The following is an 18141-nucleotide window of genomic DNA, read 5'->3' as shown; positions in this document are numbered from 1 at the left end:
CCAACAACCCACTCTCCCCTCCTGGCACCTTCCCATCACCGCAGGAATTGCAAAACCTATGCCCACACCTCCTCCCTCCCCTCCATCCAAGGCCCCAAAGGGAGCTTTCCACATCCATCAAAGCTTCACCTGCACTTCCACACATGTTGTTTATTGTATCCGTTGCTCCTGCTGCAGTCTCCTCTACATCGGGGAAACTGGATGCCTTCTCACAGAGTGCTTTAGAGAACATCTCCGGGACACCCGGACCAATCAACCCCACCGCTCCGTGGCCAAATATTTCAACTCCCCTCCCACTCTGCCAAGGACATGTAAGTCCTGGACCTCCTCCATCGCCACTCCCTCAGCACCTGACACCTAGAGGAAGAACGCCTCATCTTCCGCCTCAGAAGCCTTCAACCCCAGGACATCAATGTGGACTTCACCAGTTTCCTCATTTCCTCTCCCCCCACCTTACCTCAGTTCCAACCTTCCAGCTCAGCACTGTCCTCATGACCTGTCCCACCTGTCAATCTTCCTTCCCACTTATCCACTCTACTCTCCTCTCCGACCTATCACCTTTACCCCCACCTCCATCCACTTATTGCACTCTTGGCTACCTTCTCCCCAGCCCCAACCCCCTCCCATTTATCTCTCCACCCCCAAGGCTCCCAGCCTCATTCCTGATGAAGGCCTCTGGCCCAAAACGTCGATTCTCCTGCTCCTCGGATGCTGCCTGACCTGCTGTGCTTTTCCAGCAGCACATTCTCGACTCTGATCTGCAGCATCTGCAGACCTCACTTTCTCCTGTGTCCACCCCAGTCCAACACTGGCACCTCCAAGTCATGTCAGAGACCATGTTTGATCAAATGGTTGAGACAAAACAAGAACAGGTGGAGGACCAAGTGGATATTTTTAGTTCAGAGAAATAATCTGAGTTTTTTTATCAAGAAGGATACACAGAAGAATCTGAGGGTATTCCCAAATGTTGCCATGTTGAAAATGATGTCTTGATGAGGAAATGGCGGAGAAATGAGAAGACGTTCATCAAGTTGTATTACCAGTGGGTTATAGAAAGGAGATATTGCAGGTAGCACATGAATTACCAGTAAAGGGTCTTTTGGGGATAAGAAAAACTCAAGCCAAAATATCAAACATTTTTACTGGCCTGGACTGGCCTGGACCTTTGCATTGCATTTAGGACATCCGTTTCACAAATGTCTTAAAATTAAGAAAAAGTTAGGATCCAGGCTAACTTAAAATATTTTGAAGGGGTCTGGCCTGTCCATAACAGTTGTCTGAAGAAACTGTCTTAAATATGCTCTATACAAATCTGAGGGGAGAGGCAGAACCTCAGTTTAATAACTCTACAGAAAGATGGTGACTTCAACCGTGCAGTATTCCCTCAGTGCTGCACTGGAGTGTCACACGATATCTAGAGTGGAAATTGAACCCATGTCCTTATAACTTAGAAGTTGGACTCATATCAATAGTACCAATGGCTCATAAATTTTTTGCATGATACCTCATCATCACTGTCACTCTCTGTAGAATAAAGAATGTGAGAATGGGTTCTTACCAGGTACAACCTGCAGCTGTACCTCTTTCTGGATCAGGTACTGATAAAACTGAAAATTGAGTTTTGACTTGTATTCCACCAGACACAGGTAAGTGTGATTGTCCCTCACTCTCAGCTGGTTTATCCTGGTCGAGGCGTTTCCCTCCTCTGGGTTCCCAATGAGCTCGTACCGATTTCCACCGTGTACAGTTGTCCAAGTTCCCTGTGATTGGGCTCTAAATGTAATGACGTGACGATAGGGCTCCTTCCTCATCCAGGTAACAGTGGTCAGGGTGTGGGAGTCCCAGCTCCTGAAGATACAGGGTAAAGTAACTGAATCTCCCTCTGTCCCTCTCACCACTGGGACATTTCCCCGAGCAGCTGAGGAAAGGACAAACATCAGAATGGATTAGTGCCTTGGTGAAATTTATTTAATTTAATTTATACCAGTTCAAAGCTCTCCTTGTGGTCTAGTTGGTAAAGACATTAGCCAGTGTAGTGCAGAGCTACTAAAGATCACAAGGAATGTAGGGTCAGGTAGCAATACAGATTTTGGAAAAGGCTACAAATAGGGAATATGAGAGATATCGAAGTTTCTCAGATTAGCAGAAATGAGAAGTGGTTCAACATGCATTAACACATTTCCAAAAGCCTACTTGCTTTGGCTTCCCAGCATCTTCCACCAGAAATCCTGAGTGGATGATCCAATGAGGTCTTCTCCAGTGGTCCCCAGCATCATAGATGCTGGTCTTCAGCCAACTCAGTTCTATGTGACATCAAGAAATAGCTGATACTGAATACTGCAGAGGCTATGGGCCCTGATAACATTCTGGCAATAGAACTGAAGACCTGTGCTCTAGGACTTACCGCACCCTAACGAAGGTCTTCCAACATTTTCAACACTGGCATCTACCCAACAATGTTGAAAATTAGCCAGGTGTATCCTGTACACAAAAAGCGAGACAAATTCAACCTGGCCAATCACCGTCCCATCAATCTACTCTCAATCCAGGACATCTCTAAGAGAGTTCCTCAGGATCGTGTCCTAGGCCTCCATCATAAGGTCAAAAGTAGGGATATTTGCTGACAATTGCACAATGTCCAACACCTTTCAGAGTTCCTCACAAGTCTGACACAAACGTAATATTCTGACTTGGCATGAAGAGTGGCAGGTAACATTCACGCCACACAAGTGCTAAGCAATAGCCACCTTCAATAATTAACAATCTAGCTACAATTCCTTGACATTCGATGACATACCCATCTCTGAATTCTCCACTATCAACATCCTGGTGGTCCACTGTCCAGAAAATGAACAGACTAGGCAGATTAATACAGTGGCTACAAGAACAGGTAAGGAAATTTGAGGTGAGTAACACACCTCCTGACTCCCCAAAGCCATTCACCAGCTACAAGGCATAAGTCAGGAATGTGCTGGCATACTCCCCTCTTGCCTGGATGGCTGCAGCTCCAGTAACATTCAAGAAGCTGCCCAAGGATTGGTATCCCATCTGTAACGTAAAAATCACCCACTCAAATATTAACACATATTAGCAGCAGTAAGTGCTATATATCGCACTGCAACAATTCACCAAGGTTCATTGAAAAGCAGACACAGCCCTTACTATCCAGAAGCACAAGTTCTGCAATTGCATGGGAACCATCTGCAAGTTCCTCTCCAAGCCACTCACCATCCTGCCTTGGGAATGTATCACCGTTCCTTCAGAGTCACTGGGTCAAAATCCTGAAACTCCCTCCCCAACAGCATTATGGGTCTAACTACAGCACATAGACCACTAGAAGGCAGCTCACCACCACTTTATCAAGGGTAACTAGTGATGGGCAATAAATACTGTTCCAGCCACTGACAAACTGAAAGGGGAAAAAAGTCAGTTAAAAGAAAGTTTGAAATAATCATCAGTGGGATAGTATTTGGAGCAATGTAACTTATGAGAACAAGGTAAGAATCCAATATATTATGGCTGCATGCACTCAGAAATGTTAGCAGAACAGACAAGGAACAAATAGAGAAAAAAGGGTTAAATTAAATTGTTATTTTTCAAAGTTACAAAGAATTACATGGGACAGTGAAATGGTAAGATTCCTGGTGAACAATGCTATGTCTAGAATGTATGGCTCCATCCCTGTGAGAGAAAGGCAGATGTGCCACATGAAGCCATTGTACTGTGGCAAAAAATAGATCAGATGTTCCAGTCCATAAAGATTAGGTGTACCATCAAAATAAGATTAGAGACTTAGTAAGTGGCCATCTGTTTATCTCCCCTCCTTTCTGTGCATGTGCCCTGGCATTAATTTACTATTCAAACGTCATAGAAGGGATTTGACCATGATTAGATGAATGGAATCACATGTATTATAGATGATAGGAGCATCAAATCATGTAAAGCCTAAGTTAAAGGTAGTATAATAACCAATGCTTTGTAATGCCTCTAGGAGATCCATTTTTTCGATTGGAAGTGTGATTCTCCCTTGCATATACATGTATAAACTCCAGTTAATTCTCCAAGTGTCTCTGTCTGATATTGTGGGCCAGTTTAAATTAAATAAACTTCTTGTTTACATTCTCTAATCTGTAACTGAATAAAAAATGAGGGTAAGGAGAAAGTGAGGACTACAGATGCTAGAGATCAGAGTAGAGAGTGTCTTGCAACACACTCTCGACAGAAAAATGAGGGTGGTTGAGAGAATAATAAAAAAAAGGATTGAGATTATGCTGTTTACAGATTATTACAGGATAAATAGGAAGCCCAACCATGGTTCTACAAGAGGAGTAAAGTTGAGAAAAGATGTATGGGTAATGAGATGTTCAAGATTGCTATCATCTACTGTGGAGGAAATCTTCCATTTAGAGATATAGGACCACAGATTGGAAGTGGAAGATGGCATCATCAGAGCAATGGAGATGGAGGGGGATGGGAACCTATGCAACCAGTCACAGGAAGAGGAATCAAGGACAATAACCAAAGACAGAAAGGGGAAGAAAAGTGATAGGCAAATGAATCAAAGAACAGAATCAAACAAGGCAACAATACAAAATATTGGGAATGTGACAAGAAATGCTAAAAAGGTAGGCTTTGTGCCTGAAAGCACGGATCATTCTAAATAAAGTGGATGAATTAATCCCACAAATAAATGTAAGTGGGTATGACATAGCTGGGGTTATGGAGAAATGGCCGCAGGGTAACCAGGGATGGGAACTGAACATTCAGTACTTAGGAAGGACAGACAAAAAGAAAAAGGTGATAGAGTTGCATTACTAGTCGAAGACGATATAAACACAATATTGAGGAAAGATATTCTACCCAGACAATGTGTGGATAGAATTGAAAGATGTCAAGGTGCAAAAAATAATAGTGAGGATGGTATATAGACCACCAAACTCTAGTGATGATGTTGGGAATGACATTAAACAGAGATCAGTGATATATGCAGTCCCACCTACGGGACAGACCAAGCAGAGGTAGCAGCACATTCATATACAGGGAAGGAGTTGCCCTGAAAATCCTCAACATTGACTCCAGACCCCATGAAATGTCAAAGCATCAGGTCAAACATGGGCAGCGAAACCTCCTGCTGATTACCATTCCTTAGCTGATGAATCAGTAATCCTTCATATTGAACAACACTTCGAGGAAACAGAGGGCAGCAATGACACAAAAATGTACCCTGGGTGGGGGACTTCAATGTCCACCATCAAGAGTGGCTCAACAGCAGTACTACTGATTGAGCTGGTCAGGTCCTACAAGACATAACTGTTAGACTGGGTCTGCAGCAAGTGAGAGAACGAGCAAGATGGAAATGTGTACTTGACCTCATCCTTACAAATCTGCTAGCTGCAGATGCATCTCTCTATGACAGTATTGGTTAGAGTGACCACCGTACAGTGCTTGTGGAGACGAAGTCCCAACTTGACACTTCGATCATGTTGTGTGGCATTACCACTGCGGTAAATGGGACAGAAAACTTGTCTACTTCCACCTTCTCCTCTGGCAGTATATTACAGGCAATCAACACCCTTTGTACGAAAAACATACCTCACACATTTTGAAATTTCGCTCACAGGTTCAAGGTGCGTGGCGATGGGGGGGAAGGGGGGAGTGAGCGAAATTTCAAAATGTGTGAGGTATGTTTTTCGCACAAAGGATGGTGAGTGCCTGTAACATGCTGCCAGAGGAGAAGGTAGAAGTAGACAAGAAATTAGCATTCAAGAAGCACCTGATGAATACATGAATAGGAAGGGAATAGATGGATACGGATCTTGTAAGTGAAGACAATTATACTATAGAAAGGCAAAATGTGTTAATACAGGCTTGGACAATAAATTAACAAATAATAGTTACATGTAAAAGAATAAAGCAATAATTATGGGTGACTTGAATCTTCATGTTGATTGGGTTAACAAAATTGGAAAGCATAGCCACAACAACAAATTCATGGAGTGCATTAGAGACAGTTTCCTAGAGCAATGTATCACAGAGCCAACCAGGCAGCAGGCTATCTTTGATCTGATAATTGTAGAATATCTACAGCGCAGATAGAGGCCATTAGGCCTATTGAGTCCATGCCAACCCTCTGAAGACCATCCCACCCAGACCTGGCCCCTAAGCTATCCTTGTAAACCTACATAACTAATCCAACTAGTCTACACATCCCTGGATACTACTGGGCAATTTATCATGGCCAATCCATCCAACCTGCACACCTATGGAATGTGGGAAGAAACTAGAGCACTCAGCCAAAACCCCCACAAACACAGTGAGAACTGTCAATCGCCCATGGCTGGAGTCAAACCCAGGTCCTTGGTGCTGAGGCAGCAGTGGTAACTACTGAGCCACCATGCTAACCCATGGGTATAGGTAATGAGGCACACTTAATAAATAACCTCTGTTTAAAAGGTCCCTGAGGAAGTAATGATCATAATGATTGGGCGGCACGGTGGCACAGTGGTTAGCACTGCTGCCTCGCAGCGCCGGAGACCCGGGTTCAATTCCCGCCTCAGGCGACTGACTGTGTGGAGTTTGCACGTTCTCCCCGTGTCTGCGTGGGTTTCCTCCGGGTGCTCCGGTTTCCTCCCACAGTCCAAAGATGTGCAGGTCAGGTGAATTGGCCATGCTAAATTGCCCGTAGTGTTAGGTAAGGGGTAGATCTAGATGTAGATGTAGGGATATGGGTGGGTTACGCTTCGGCGGGGCGGTGTGGACTTGTTGGGCCGGAGGGCCTGTTTCCACACTGTAAGTAATCTAATCTAAAAAAAAAAGTAATCTAATCTATAACGTGACAGAATTTAATATTCAATTTGAAAGTGAGAAACTTAGGTCAGAAACAAATGTGTTTAATTTAAAGGAAATTACAATGAAATGAAGATTGAATTAGGTAAAGTGAAGTGGGCAGATAAATTAGCAGGAAAGACAATAAGCAAACAGAAGCAGTCATTTAAGGAGCTAATTCATGACTCTCAGCAAAACTACATCCCAACAAGGAGGAAAGATTCTAAGAGAGGGATGTTATGGACAGTATTAAGTTGAAAGAAGCAGAATGTAAGGAAGCCAAAATCAGTGATAGCCCCATAGTCTGAGATAAATTCAGAATCCAGTAAAGGAGGATTAAAAAGATAATAAAGACAGAAAATAAACTCAAGGCAAACCAGTGAATAATCGAAAAAAAAGAGTTTCTTTAAATGTATGCAAAGGAAGAGAGAGAGGTCAAAATGAATGTAGGTCCCTTAGAAAATGAATCTGGAAGGATAGTTTTGAGAACAAGGAAATGGCAGAGGAATCAAACTGATATTTTGCACCAGTCTTTCTGGTGGCAGACACTTTGAATGTCCCGTCAATACTAAAGAATATGGGGAAGGAATTAAGTATCAGGCTATCATCATCACTAAAGTAACAGTATCAGATAAACTAATGGGTTAAAGGCAGATATTGTCCCCTGGCCATGATGGCTTGCATCTGAGGATCCTAAAAAAGGTAGCTACGGCGATATTGGATACATAAGTTGTAATTTTCCAAAATTTATTGAGTGCTGGAGAAGTACCAGAGGATTGGAAAAGTGCTAACATGGCATCCCAATTTAAAATAGGAGAGAGGCAAAAGGCAGGTTACTGTAGGCCAATTAGCTTAATATCCATTGTTGAAAAAGTATCAGAGAGAAAAAGAGATAGAGAGAGGGGGAGAGAGAGAGAGAGAGAGTAGCTTTATTTGTTGTTTCTATCATATACAGCTTGTACAATAAAGAAACGAGACAGCATTCCTCCAGGACCAAGGTGCTATATGAACACACAGACTACATGAGAATACAGTCATACACAGGGCAGCATAAAATGCATAGAAAAGTGCAAAACATGCAATACAGCTCAATAATTCCTGACAAGACGAGAGGCACGGTGGTAGACAAATTATAATGCCAGAATGAATGATAATTAATAAAACAATGTTTCAGCAGCAATTCAAAATGTCATCCACACGTTGCAAATGGAATCAAGTATGATCATACTGTGTAAGGAGCCTGATGGCTTGGGGGAAGAAACTATTGCACAGTCTGGCCATGAGAGAGTGAACACTCCGGTATCTTCTGCCAAATGGCAGGAGGGAGAAGAGTTTGAGTGAGGGGTGTATGGGGGTCATCCACAATGCTGTTCGCCTTGCAGATGCAGTGTGTGCTGTAAATGTCTGTAATGGAGTGGAGAGAGACCCCTGAGATCTTCTCAGCTGTCCTCACTAACTGTTGTAGGGTCTTACAATTCGAGATGGTGCATTCCAGAACCAGGCAGTGATGTAGCAGCTCAGTGTACTCTCAAGCAACCCTCTGTAGAATGTAGTGAGGATGGGGGATGGGAGACACTGCTGGGCTTCTTGACTATGGAGCTGGTGTTGGGGGACCAGGTGAGATTCTCCGCCTGGTGGACATCAAGAAATTTGGTGCTCTTCACAATCTCCACTGGGCAGCCATTGATGTCCAGCAGACAGTGATCGCTCCGTGCCCTCCTGAAGTCAGCAATCATCTATTTCATTTAGTCCACGCTCAGAGACAAGTTGTTGGCTCTGCACTAGTCTTTTAGCTGCTGCATTTCCTCTCTGTATGCTGACTCATTGTTCCTGCTAATGAGACCCACTACTGTTGTGTCATCAGTGAAATTAATGATATGATTTGAGCTGTGCATTGCTGCATAGTTGTGTGTCAGCAGGGTGAACTGCAGTATTTGAGCACACAGCCCTGGACATCCACACTGCTCAGTGTGATGGTGTTGGAGATGTTTTTCCCAATCTAGACTGACTGATGTCTCCCAGTCAGGAAGTCCAGGATCCAGTTACAGATGGAGGTATTCAAGCCTAGCTGACTCATCTTTCCAATCAGGTGCTGAGGAATGATAGTGTTAAATCTGAACAGAATCAATCAATACGGAAGTAATAGCAGAACATTTGAAAAATCAGAACCTAATCAAAGAGAGTCAGCATGGCTTTATGAAAGGAAAGTCATGTCTGACTAATTTATGAGAGCTTTTCAACTTAGTCTCAGCCAGAGTAGATACAGTGGAAGCAATAGATGTATTATATTTGGACTTCCAGGAGATGTTCAACGAAATACTTCACAAAGCCTAATATAAGCTAAGAGCCAATGGCATTGAAGGTAGTATATTGGCATGAGCAGAGAATTGGCTAATGGGCAGAAAACAGCAAATGGGGATAAAGGGTTCTCTTCCAGACTGGTGACCTGTAAACAGTGGGGTTTCACCAGGATCATTGCTAGGACCAATGCTCACAGTATGTATTAATGGCTTGGCAGAAAGAAGTGAATATAATGTAGCCAAATTTGTAGACGACATAAAAATATGTGGAAAGGCAGATTATGAGAGGGATATAATCAGTTTACAGAGAGATATTGATAAGTTAAATAAGTGGGCAAAAATATGGCAAATGGAGTATAATGCAGAAAAAGATGAAACTGTTCATTTTGGAAGGGAGAACAGAAAAACAGAATATTATTTAAATAGGAAGAAACCGTAGAAAACTGCAACACAGGGATTTGGGGCTACTTGTGCACAAAACACAGAAAGCAGGTTCAGATGGTAATCAGGATAGCTAATGGACATTGTTCTTATTTCAAGGGAGTCAAGGAATAAAAGTTGGGAAGTATTTCTGCAATATTCTCATAAACCTGGTGAGACCACATCTGGAGTATTGCGAGCAGTTAAGGAAAGATGTCAATTCATTGGAGGCAGTTCATGGAAATTTCACTGAGATGATCCCAGGTATGGAGGGATTGTCTGCTGAGGACCAGGTTGGAGTTTTTCTCACTGGAGTCTGGAAAAATGAAAGGTGATCAGATTGAAACATAGAGAATTCTTATGGGGCGTATCAAGGTAAATGCTGATAGGATGTTTCCCCTCATGGCAGAGTACTGGATCAGAGGTTATAATTTCAGAATGAAGAGGTGCCAATTTAAGCCTGAGATGAGGAAGAATTTCTCCTTTCTGAGAGTTGTGATTCGTTGGAACATCTTGCCACAGAACTGTAGAGGCAGGGTTTATATGGGGCTGAGATGGATGGATTCTTGATCAGTAGGAGAATGTAGGATTATCAGAAAAAGGTGAGGAAGTTGACGTGGAGAATATTGGATCAGCCATGATCCTGTTGACTAGCAAAACAGGTTCCATGGGCAGAATGCCTCCTCCTGTTCCTATCTCTTATAGTCTTACCTTTGAGCTGAGTGGCATGTTAGGCCATTTCAGAGGGTAGGTAAGAGTCAACTACCCCGCTGCGGGGTCTGGAATCACACTCAGCAAATTTTCTTCCCTGAAGTCAATCGGATTTTTAAAAAATGATACTCAACGATAGTTTCATGATCATGGTGGCTGAGGTTAGCTTTCCTAATGGACAGTAGCTGTTGTCATGGGAATTGAATCCTTGTTACCAAGGCATGAGTCTGGCACCATGCTAAAACCTCCTAACTGGGTTACAGCATTGAGTGAGTGTGTGAGAGACTGCGGGAAGTTTCAGAGACAGTGATGGGATGTTCTATAAATAGCAGCTGACATCTCTCTGTCACTGCCTCCTGACTCAGACCTGAAAGAACTCAAGAAAATGAGCCAACTGAAGAGCTCCCAGACTAGGTGGAGCTTGTCCTCATTGAGCTGTCAGGGTAGCAGCACCATCCGAACATTGTTCCTCACCTTTCACTTCCAGATTTGTTGGAATCCTTGATTTAATTCTGCCAATATTGAGCTCCACGTGACACACATAGAAACTAGCATCCCTCAGGCTCAGTCCCTCCATCATTATTGAGGCATCGTTGTTGGTGAGATTCCCCACGAATCTGAATCGATTCCCACCATCCCGCTGTATCACATTCCCACACAGCTCACCCTGGGAATGGTCTGGACCAGGATATGTACAGTTAAAGATTAAAGACCGTGATTCCCTCTTGTACCATAAGATGGAGCCGGTGAGTGTGAGGTTAATGTCAGGGTGGGTGAAGCTGCAGGGTAAGACAGCGGAGCCTCCTTCCTCAGCCCTCACTTCATCCGCGACTGTCATTGACCAACCATTAACATAAATCTCTGTGAGGAGAAAGATTGAGATTATTAATACAGAATGGGACTGGTTTTGAAAACACTCAACACATCTCAATACATAGAATTTGTCATGAAATGACAATAGATATTTCATACAGGCAGATTTGAGATGGGGTGACACTGACATCAGACTCCATGGAGTAAGTTAGAGGCTGGAATCCCCCCAGTTGAGAGTTTTGGGTGGTTTCTAAGTCAAGTGTTGGATAACAGGCAGGGTATTCCAGGCTGCATTTCAACCCAGGGTTTTAGTTGGGTTTGAGAATCCGTTTCTAATGCAGTGTCACTGCAAGTTTGTTGTGCGGATATAGGCTGTCTGGTCACTTCAGGATTTAACACCGGTACAACTCATTTATACAGTAACAGTAGATAATCTCATCAAGGGGCTTATAATGTTTAATAGATTTCCTTTAATCAGAGATGTGATCTGTATGGACTTCAGTAAGGTGCTCGACAAGGTTCCCCATGGGAGACTGATTAGCAAGATTAGATCTCATGGAATACAGGGAGAACTAGCCATTTGGATACAGAACTGGCTCAAAGGTAGAAGACAGAGGGTGGTGGTGGAGGGTTGTCTTTCAGACTGGAGGCCTGTGACCAGTGGAGTACCACAGGGATCGGTGCTGGGCCCTCTACTTTTTGTCATTTACATAAATTATTTGGATGCGAGCATAAGAGGTACAGTTAGTACGTTTGCAGATGACACCAAAATTGGACGTGTAGTGGACAGCAAAAAGGGTTACCTCCGATTACAACAGGATCTTGACCAGATGGGCCAATGGGCTGAGAAGTGGCAGATGGAGTTTAATACAGATAAATGTGAAGTGCTGCATTTTGGGAAAGCAAATCTTAGCAGGACTTATAAACTTAATGGTAAGGTCCTAGGGAATGTTGCTGAACAAAGAGACCTTGGAGTGCAGGTTCATAGCTCCTTGAAAGTGGAGTCACAGGTAGATAGGATAGTGAAGAAGGCGTTTGGTATGCTTTCCTTTATTGGTCAGAGTATTGAGTACAGGAGTTGGGAGGTCATGTTGCGGCTGTACAGGACATTGGTTAGGCCACTGTTGGAATATTGCATGCAGTTCTGGTCTCCTTCTTATTGGAAAGATGTTGTGAAACTTGAAAGAGTTCAGAAAAGATTTACAAGGATGTTGCCAGGGTTGGAAGATCTGAGCTACAGGGAGAGGCTGAACAGGCTGGGGCTGTTTTCCCTGGAGCGTTGGAGGCTGAGGAGAGACCTTATAGAGGTTTACAAAATTATGAGGGGCATGGATAGGATAAATAGGCAAAGTCTTTTCCCTGGCGTCGGGGAGTCCAGAACTAGAGGGCATAGGTTTAGTGTGAGAGGGGAAAGATATAAAAGAGACCTAAGGGGCAACATTTTCACGCAGAGGGTGGTACAAATGTATGGAATGAGCTGCCAGAGGATGTGGTGGCGGCTGGTACAATTGCAACATTTAAGAGGCATTTGGATGGGTATATGAATAGGAAGGGTTTGGAGGGATAAGGGCCGGGTGCTGGCAGGTGGAACTAGATTGGGTTGGGATATCTGGTCAGCATGGACGGATTGGACGGAAGGGTCTGTTTCCATGCTGTACATCTCTATGACTCTATGACTATGAGATAGTTCAGAACAAAGGAGTGAATTTTAAATTGAAAGCTGCACTGTACAGGAATAAGGTCAGGAAGCACCACTTCATACAGACTCTGAAAATCTTTAATTGTTTCCTGGGATTCCTGGGAAACAACTGAACTTATCAGAATTGGTCAGTTTTGTTTGGGAAGGATTTTGAGAGATATGGAACAAACCTGGGTGGATATAATTTGGATATTAATCAGCCATGATCTCACAGAATCTGTGCACAGGATCGATGGGTTGAATATCTCCTGCTGTTACATGATCTTGCTGTTTCATGATCCATCTGATTTCCCCCTGTCCCTGTTTCTGTGACTCTGACCGTGACTGCACTGAATTTTCACCACTCCTGATCTTTTGAGTGAAGTGATTAAAAAAGAGTATATGAATTTGAAGAGTTATTGGAAAACACTCACTGGATCCGTGCACAAAGACTGACAGCAGGTCTGCGGAAAGCCAAATGTAGAGAGAAATCATTGCCATTTCTTCAGCGTTTCTTCTTTCGCATTAACAGCTTCTTGTCTCCTGACATCAGAATACAGCAGTTGCTCAAAATGTTTCTTCACTTCCCATCAAATTACCCAAAATGTGCTGGCTACCTCGTATTCAGTGGCTGACAGGAAGTCTGTGTTTGTTGAGCAAAAACAGAGACAAGAGGAGATGATGATGCAAGGGTTCCCTGCTGCACTGGTAATTAATTCAAGCTTAGGCTCTTGTGAAACCTGGTACCTCTGGCCACTCCAGTGTTGGTGGTGGTGAAATTTAAACTGGCAACAAATAACTAAAGTCAGTGAGTTCAAGGAATGGCTTACAGATTAGAATAGGTTCATGTTGTAGTGTATTGATGTACTGGGAACTGTTCTAATGGAACATGCTTCACCTGAACTATGCTGGAACCAGTGTCTTGGAAAATTGATTTTTTAAAATTCATGCATAGGATTTGGATTCAAAGGCCAGCATTAATTGCCCATCTATATTTTGCCATGAAGGCAACTAAGAATTAACTACATTATTATGAGTCTGGAGTCACATATTGGCCAGATCAGATTAGGATGGCAGATTTCCTTCTCTAAATGAGCTTAGTGAAGCAGTGGGTTTTCCAACAATCAGCAATGGTCATCATTTGATTCTCAATTCCACCAGGGCAGGATTCGAACCTGGGTCCCCAGGACATTGCCTGGATCTCTGGATTAATAGTCCAGGGCTAATTCTGCTAGGTGACACTACATGGAACAAAATAAATAAGTTAATGGCACAAATAGATATTAATGAGTTTTTTTCTTATAGACATTACACAGATGTGCTTCCCAGGAGATCAAAGCTTTTCAAAAAGGAGGAAGTGGTGCTGTGTTTGCTTTATTTGTACTAGGCAGAATACATACAACAGCAAGACATGAACTTGGATTGGAAGGTTAAAATCCATTTGGGTGGAAATGGGATGGATAAGAAATTACAAGGAAATGAAGACACCGGTGGCAGTAGTCTAAAGGTCTCTTAACAGTAGTTACACAGTGGGATCGAGAATAAACCATGAGATAATGAGAACATTTAAAAATCACAACACGTTAATCATGGGTGACTTTAATTTTCATGTAAATTAGGAAAATCAAATCGACAGAAGTAGCCATAAGGAAAAATTCATAGAATATATTTGGTAAAATTTCTGACCATCAGGGATCATGTTATGTTTGGATCCAGTAAATTGTAATGAGACGGGGTTAATAAGTGATCTCAGAATAATAGATACCCAAGGAAATAGTGATCATAATATGGTAGAATTTAGCATTCAGTATGGAAATAAGAGTCCTGGGTCAGGAACATCTGTTAAAACTTAAACAAACAAACTTAAGTAAAGGCAATTTCAAAAGAATGAGAGCTGAATTGGCAGGAGTAGATTATGAAAAGAGTTTAGCAGCAAGATGGTTATGGAGCAATTGCAGATGTTTAAGAAAATAGTTCATTGCTTACAACAAAGTTATGTCCCAGTGAAGAGGGAAGATTCTGAGAAGAAAATAAGCTGGAGACATTGAGGAGAAAATCAAATTGCAAGAAAAGAGCATCAAATGTGGCAAAGACTAGTGATAAGCCAGAGGATTGGGAAAGATTTAAAATCCAACGATCGATGTCAAAAAGGGGGGAAAATAAACTTCGAGGGTTAACTAGCAGGCGATATAAAAACAAACGAGAGTTCCTTTAAATATATAAAAGGAAGTGAGAGGTCAAAGTGAACAGAAACTTCAAAGATTGAGGAAGGCACGGTGGCTCAGTGGTTAGCACTGCTACCTCACAGCACCAGGGTCCCAGGTTTAATTCCAGCCTCGGGTGACTGTGGAATTTGCACATTCTCCCCATGTCTGCATGGGTTTCTTCTGGGTGCTGTTGCCTCCCACAGTCCAAAGATGTGCAGATCAGGTGAATTGGCCATGTTAAATTGCCCATAGTGTTAGGTGCATTAGTCAGAGTGAACTGGGTCTAGGTGGGTTACTCTTCAGAGGGTCAGCTGAAATAGACTGATTTTTAATAGGGAAGAGAATCAAGGGTTATGGGGATAAGGCACAAAAGTGGAGTTGAAGATTATCAGATTAAGCATGAGCTCATTGAATGGTGGAGCAGACTTGATGGGCTGAATGGCCTGCTTCTCCATCTTATTGTCTAATGGCTTAAAATATTGTTAACGAACAGACCAGAACAGAGATTAGAAAAACAGGCATACCACAACATGGAGTGAGAATGAAAGTTAGTGCATCAGCTTTCAATGCAGTTGTCAGAATTTCTAACTGAGTGGGAATGAAATTGATTGGTGCAGAGAATGGGTATAGGCATTGGGAAACAATCATTAATCTAACCCGAGGCTGCAGGCACAGGTATAATCAAAGCTGTTTGCTCACTTCAATGATTGCTGTGTGAAGCCAGTGTTACCAAAGTTATTGACTGGCTGTTGGACTCAGGAGTGGGCACTGAAATTGGAAGTGCACAATAGCTATTTAGAAGCAGACAGTAGTTCTGAAAGGGAAGTGGCTTGAGACTTCCAGGGAAACTGAGATATCCAGCACAAGACTGCCTGAGTGAATCCCAGTTCTCTGATGGTGCACTGGAGATGGCAAGGGGGAGGGACTTCCTCTATCATGGGGTGGTGAGGTGAAGTAAAGAAGGAGCTTAGGAGAAGGGTCAGACAAAGCATTCCACAGCAGCCAGCTTGACATAGGCAATGTCACAGACTTGTATTCCTTCAAAAGAGGATTTTGATGGGCTGCATCACAGAAATCTAATGGGGGTGAGTGCTCAGTTCACTTAGTCTATGCCCAAATGCCAGGGAACTTGGAGGAGCCAATCTCCAACTTGGATCAGCACAGATCTGGAGCCCCCATTAATTTCCAATTGGAATGGGCACTTGCCTTCAACAACGGATGTGGAGACCATGCACAATGCTGGAGCATCTGATGATCAATCTGAGCTTCCAACACAGCACAAATTGCTACCATGGAGACTCAGTATGCGGCCATTGTGGCTAGGGGTGTTACTGTTTAAATAGGCTGCCTTGGGATTCTGGAAATGAGAACAGAATGAAATCAGTGGAGACATTAGAGAGTAAGGAGGTATGTGAGTTCTGAGGCCAATTACTGCAGTTGGAAAACTACAATCATCAAGTTAGGGTGGAGGTGTTAAGGCATTGATTGCCGAGGACTATTCTCTCTCTCTAAAATCTGCACAGAAGATTTAGGAATTTCAATTGGAAAACCATTACACAAAGTGAATTAATAAGAGACATGTGCATCACTGCTGCACACACACCTCTGCTCTCTCATCAGTGAGAGATAACTGATGGTGGTTAACTTGAGAGCCATCATGCCTCAAGTGAGGAGAGAGGTTGAGAAGGAGAGTCCTTCACAATAACCTCAACTAGTCTGGGAATTGAGCCCACATTATTGGCATTAGACAATATCACAAACCAATTTTCCAGCCAGCTGAGCTCACCAACTATTCAAATTAGTCCAGTAAATCTCCTCTGAACCACCTCCAATGTATGTACATCCTTCCTTCACCCAGTAACACAGGATATAGGAACAGGAGTTGGCCTGTAGTGCTAGGTGAAGGGGTAAATGTAGGGGAATGGGTCTGGGTGGGTTGCTCTTCGGAGGGTTGGTGTGGACTTGTTGGGCCAAAGGGCCTGTTTCCACACTGTAAGTAATCTAATCTAATCCAACAATTATTTCTCTTGATAAAGCACATACAAGTTTTAATTTATATAATGAAACCAAAATATATTCTCTACCAATCCCATTTAAAATCTTAGCTTCCATCAAAGTCTCTAGAGGGAAAATCAATTCTTTCTCCAGTGAGAGAATTTGAGTTGCCATTGTATTGCTTAGTATGGTGATGGAATAAGCTACCTCACCTGAAGAGAAAGGAGTTATCTTCCTTTGTGATGAAAGTTCTGCATCCCTCTCATCTACCCTACATACTGTAATGAAGTTGAAAGCATATACGGTACCTTTAAGAGAGAGTGAATGCTGTTCTGAACTGACAGCTTACAAGCACCTGTGATATGATGAGATAGCAGTCTCAGAATGTATTGGAAAATTGAAAATATGTAACATTTGACTGTGAAATGGATATCTGTGTTTTGGTTGTTGTTTTGACAACAATTTGAATTTAACCAATCAGCTTAAATTATGCCCCAGGATACTAAAATCTAATTGAGTTTGAATTTATTGTTTGTCAACATTGAACCAATGAGATGATCGATGCTGGGGATATAAAAATGCAGGCTTTTGAAAATTGCAGACAGAGCAACTGCCATCAACACAGATCCAAAAAATTAGGAAACACTCTTTCTCAAATGTACCTTTTAATATTAAACATATTCACAGTAAAAGACAGAAGATGACCCAGGGAGACCTTCAACTAGAAGAGGACAGACATCAAAGTTGATAGCCGCTGTCTGGTTTTGAAATTAAGTTGATGTAATTTTAATAAGTATCTTATTGGGACAGCATATTGTTATAGAGTTGGAGGCAGGTAATAAGCAGTTAAGAAAAAGGAGGGCTTACAGTTGTGAATAGTTGTTATTTAATGTTCACTTATAGAGTTAAAGAATAAATTGATTTTAATTTCTTTAAATAGTGGAATTTGGGAGTTCTCTGTCATTCAAGTTTTAACAGATGACGAGTCGTGATGAGCTTTTCTGTATGTTTGGTTTAATTAACAGAAGGGTTCACTGCTGTGTCGTAACAATATTTCTTTACTAATGACAGAATTCATCTCTAGCCTTTTCATTATCGTGAGAGCTCAACCCTGCTCCATGGTACTACCTTTTTACGTTCCATTTTCTGACTCATTTTATTAACTCCTGTATGTCCCACGGGTTTGCCTTAC

At 42.5% G+C, this 18141-nt stretch overlaps 1 protein-coding gene across 2 annotated transcripts in view; it reads right to left on the bottom strand.

The window, feature by feature from the left end:
- Positions 1 to 13293, bottom strand: part of LOC140494424 (uncharacterized) — a 31410-nt gene extending 18117 nt beyond the window's left edge. For both annotated transcript variants that reach the window (XM_072593616.1, XM_072593609.1), the window contains exons 1-3: positions 13182 to 13293; positions 10731 to 11117; positions 1559 to 1918 (exon numbers count right to left, since the gene is read on the bottom strand). In XM_072593616.1, the coding sequence (XP_072449717.1) occupies positions 1559 to 1918; positions 10731 to 11117; positions 13182 to 13248 (814 nt within the window). In that variant the 5' untranslated portion in view covers positions 13249 to 13293. The remainder of the gene's footprint in view (positions 1 to 1558; positions 1919 to 10730; positions 11118 to 13181) is intronic.
- Between the last annotated feature and the right edge of the window lie 4848 nt (positions 13294 to 18141).

The sequence above is a fragment of the Chiloscyllium punctatum genome, chromosome 2, assembly GCF_047496795.1.
Source record: "Chiloscyllium punctatum isolate Juve2018m chromosome 2, sChiPun1.3, whole genome shotgun sequence".
NCBI classification, from domain to species: Eukaryota; Metazoa; Chordata; class Chondrichthyes; order Orectolobiformes; family Hemiscylliidae; genus Chiloscyllium; species Chiloscyllium punctatum.
Note: the sequence above shows the minus strand (reverse complement) of the source record. Positions and strands in the feature narration are given on the sequence as shown.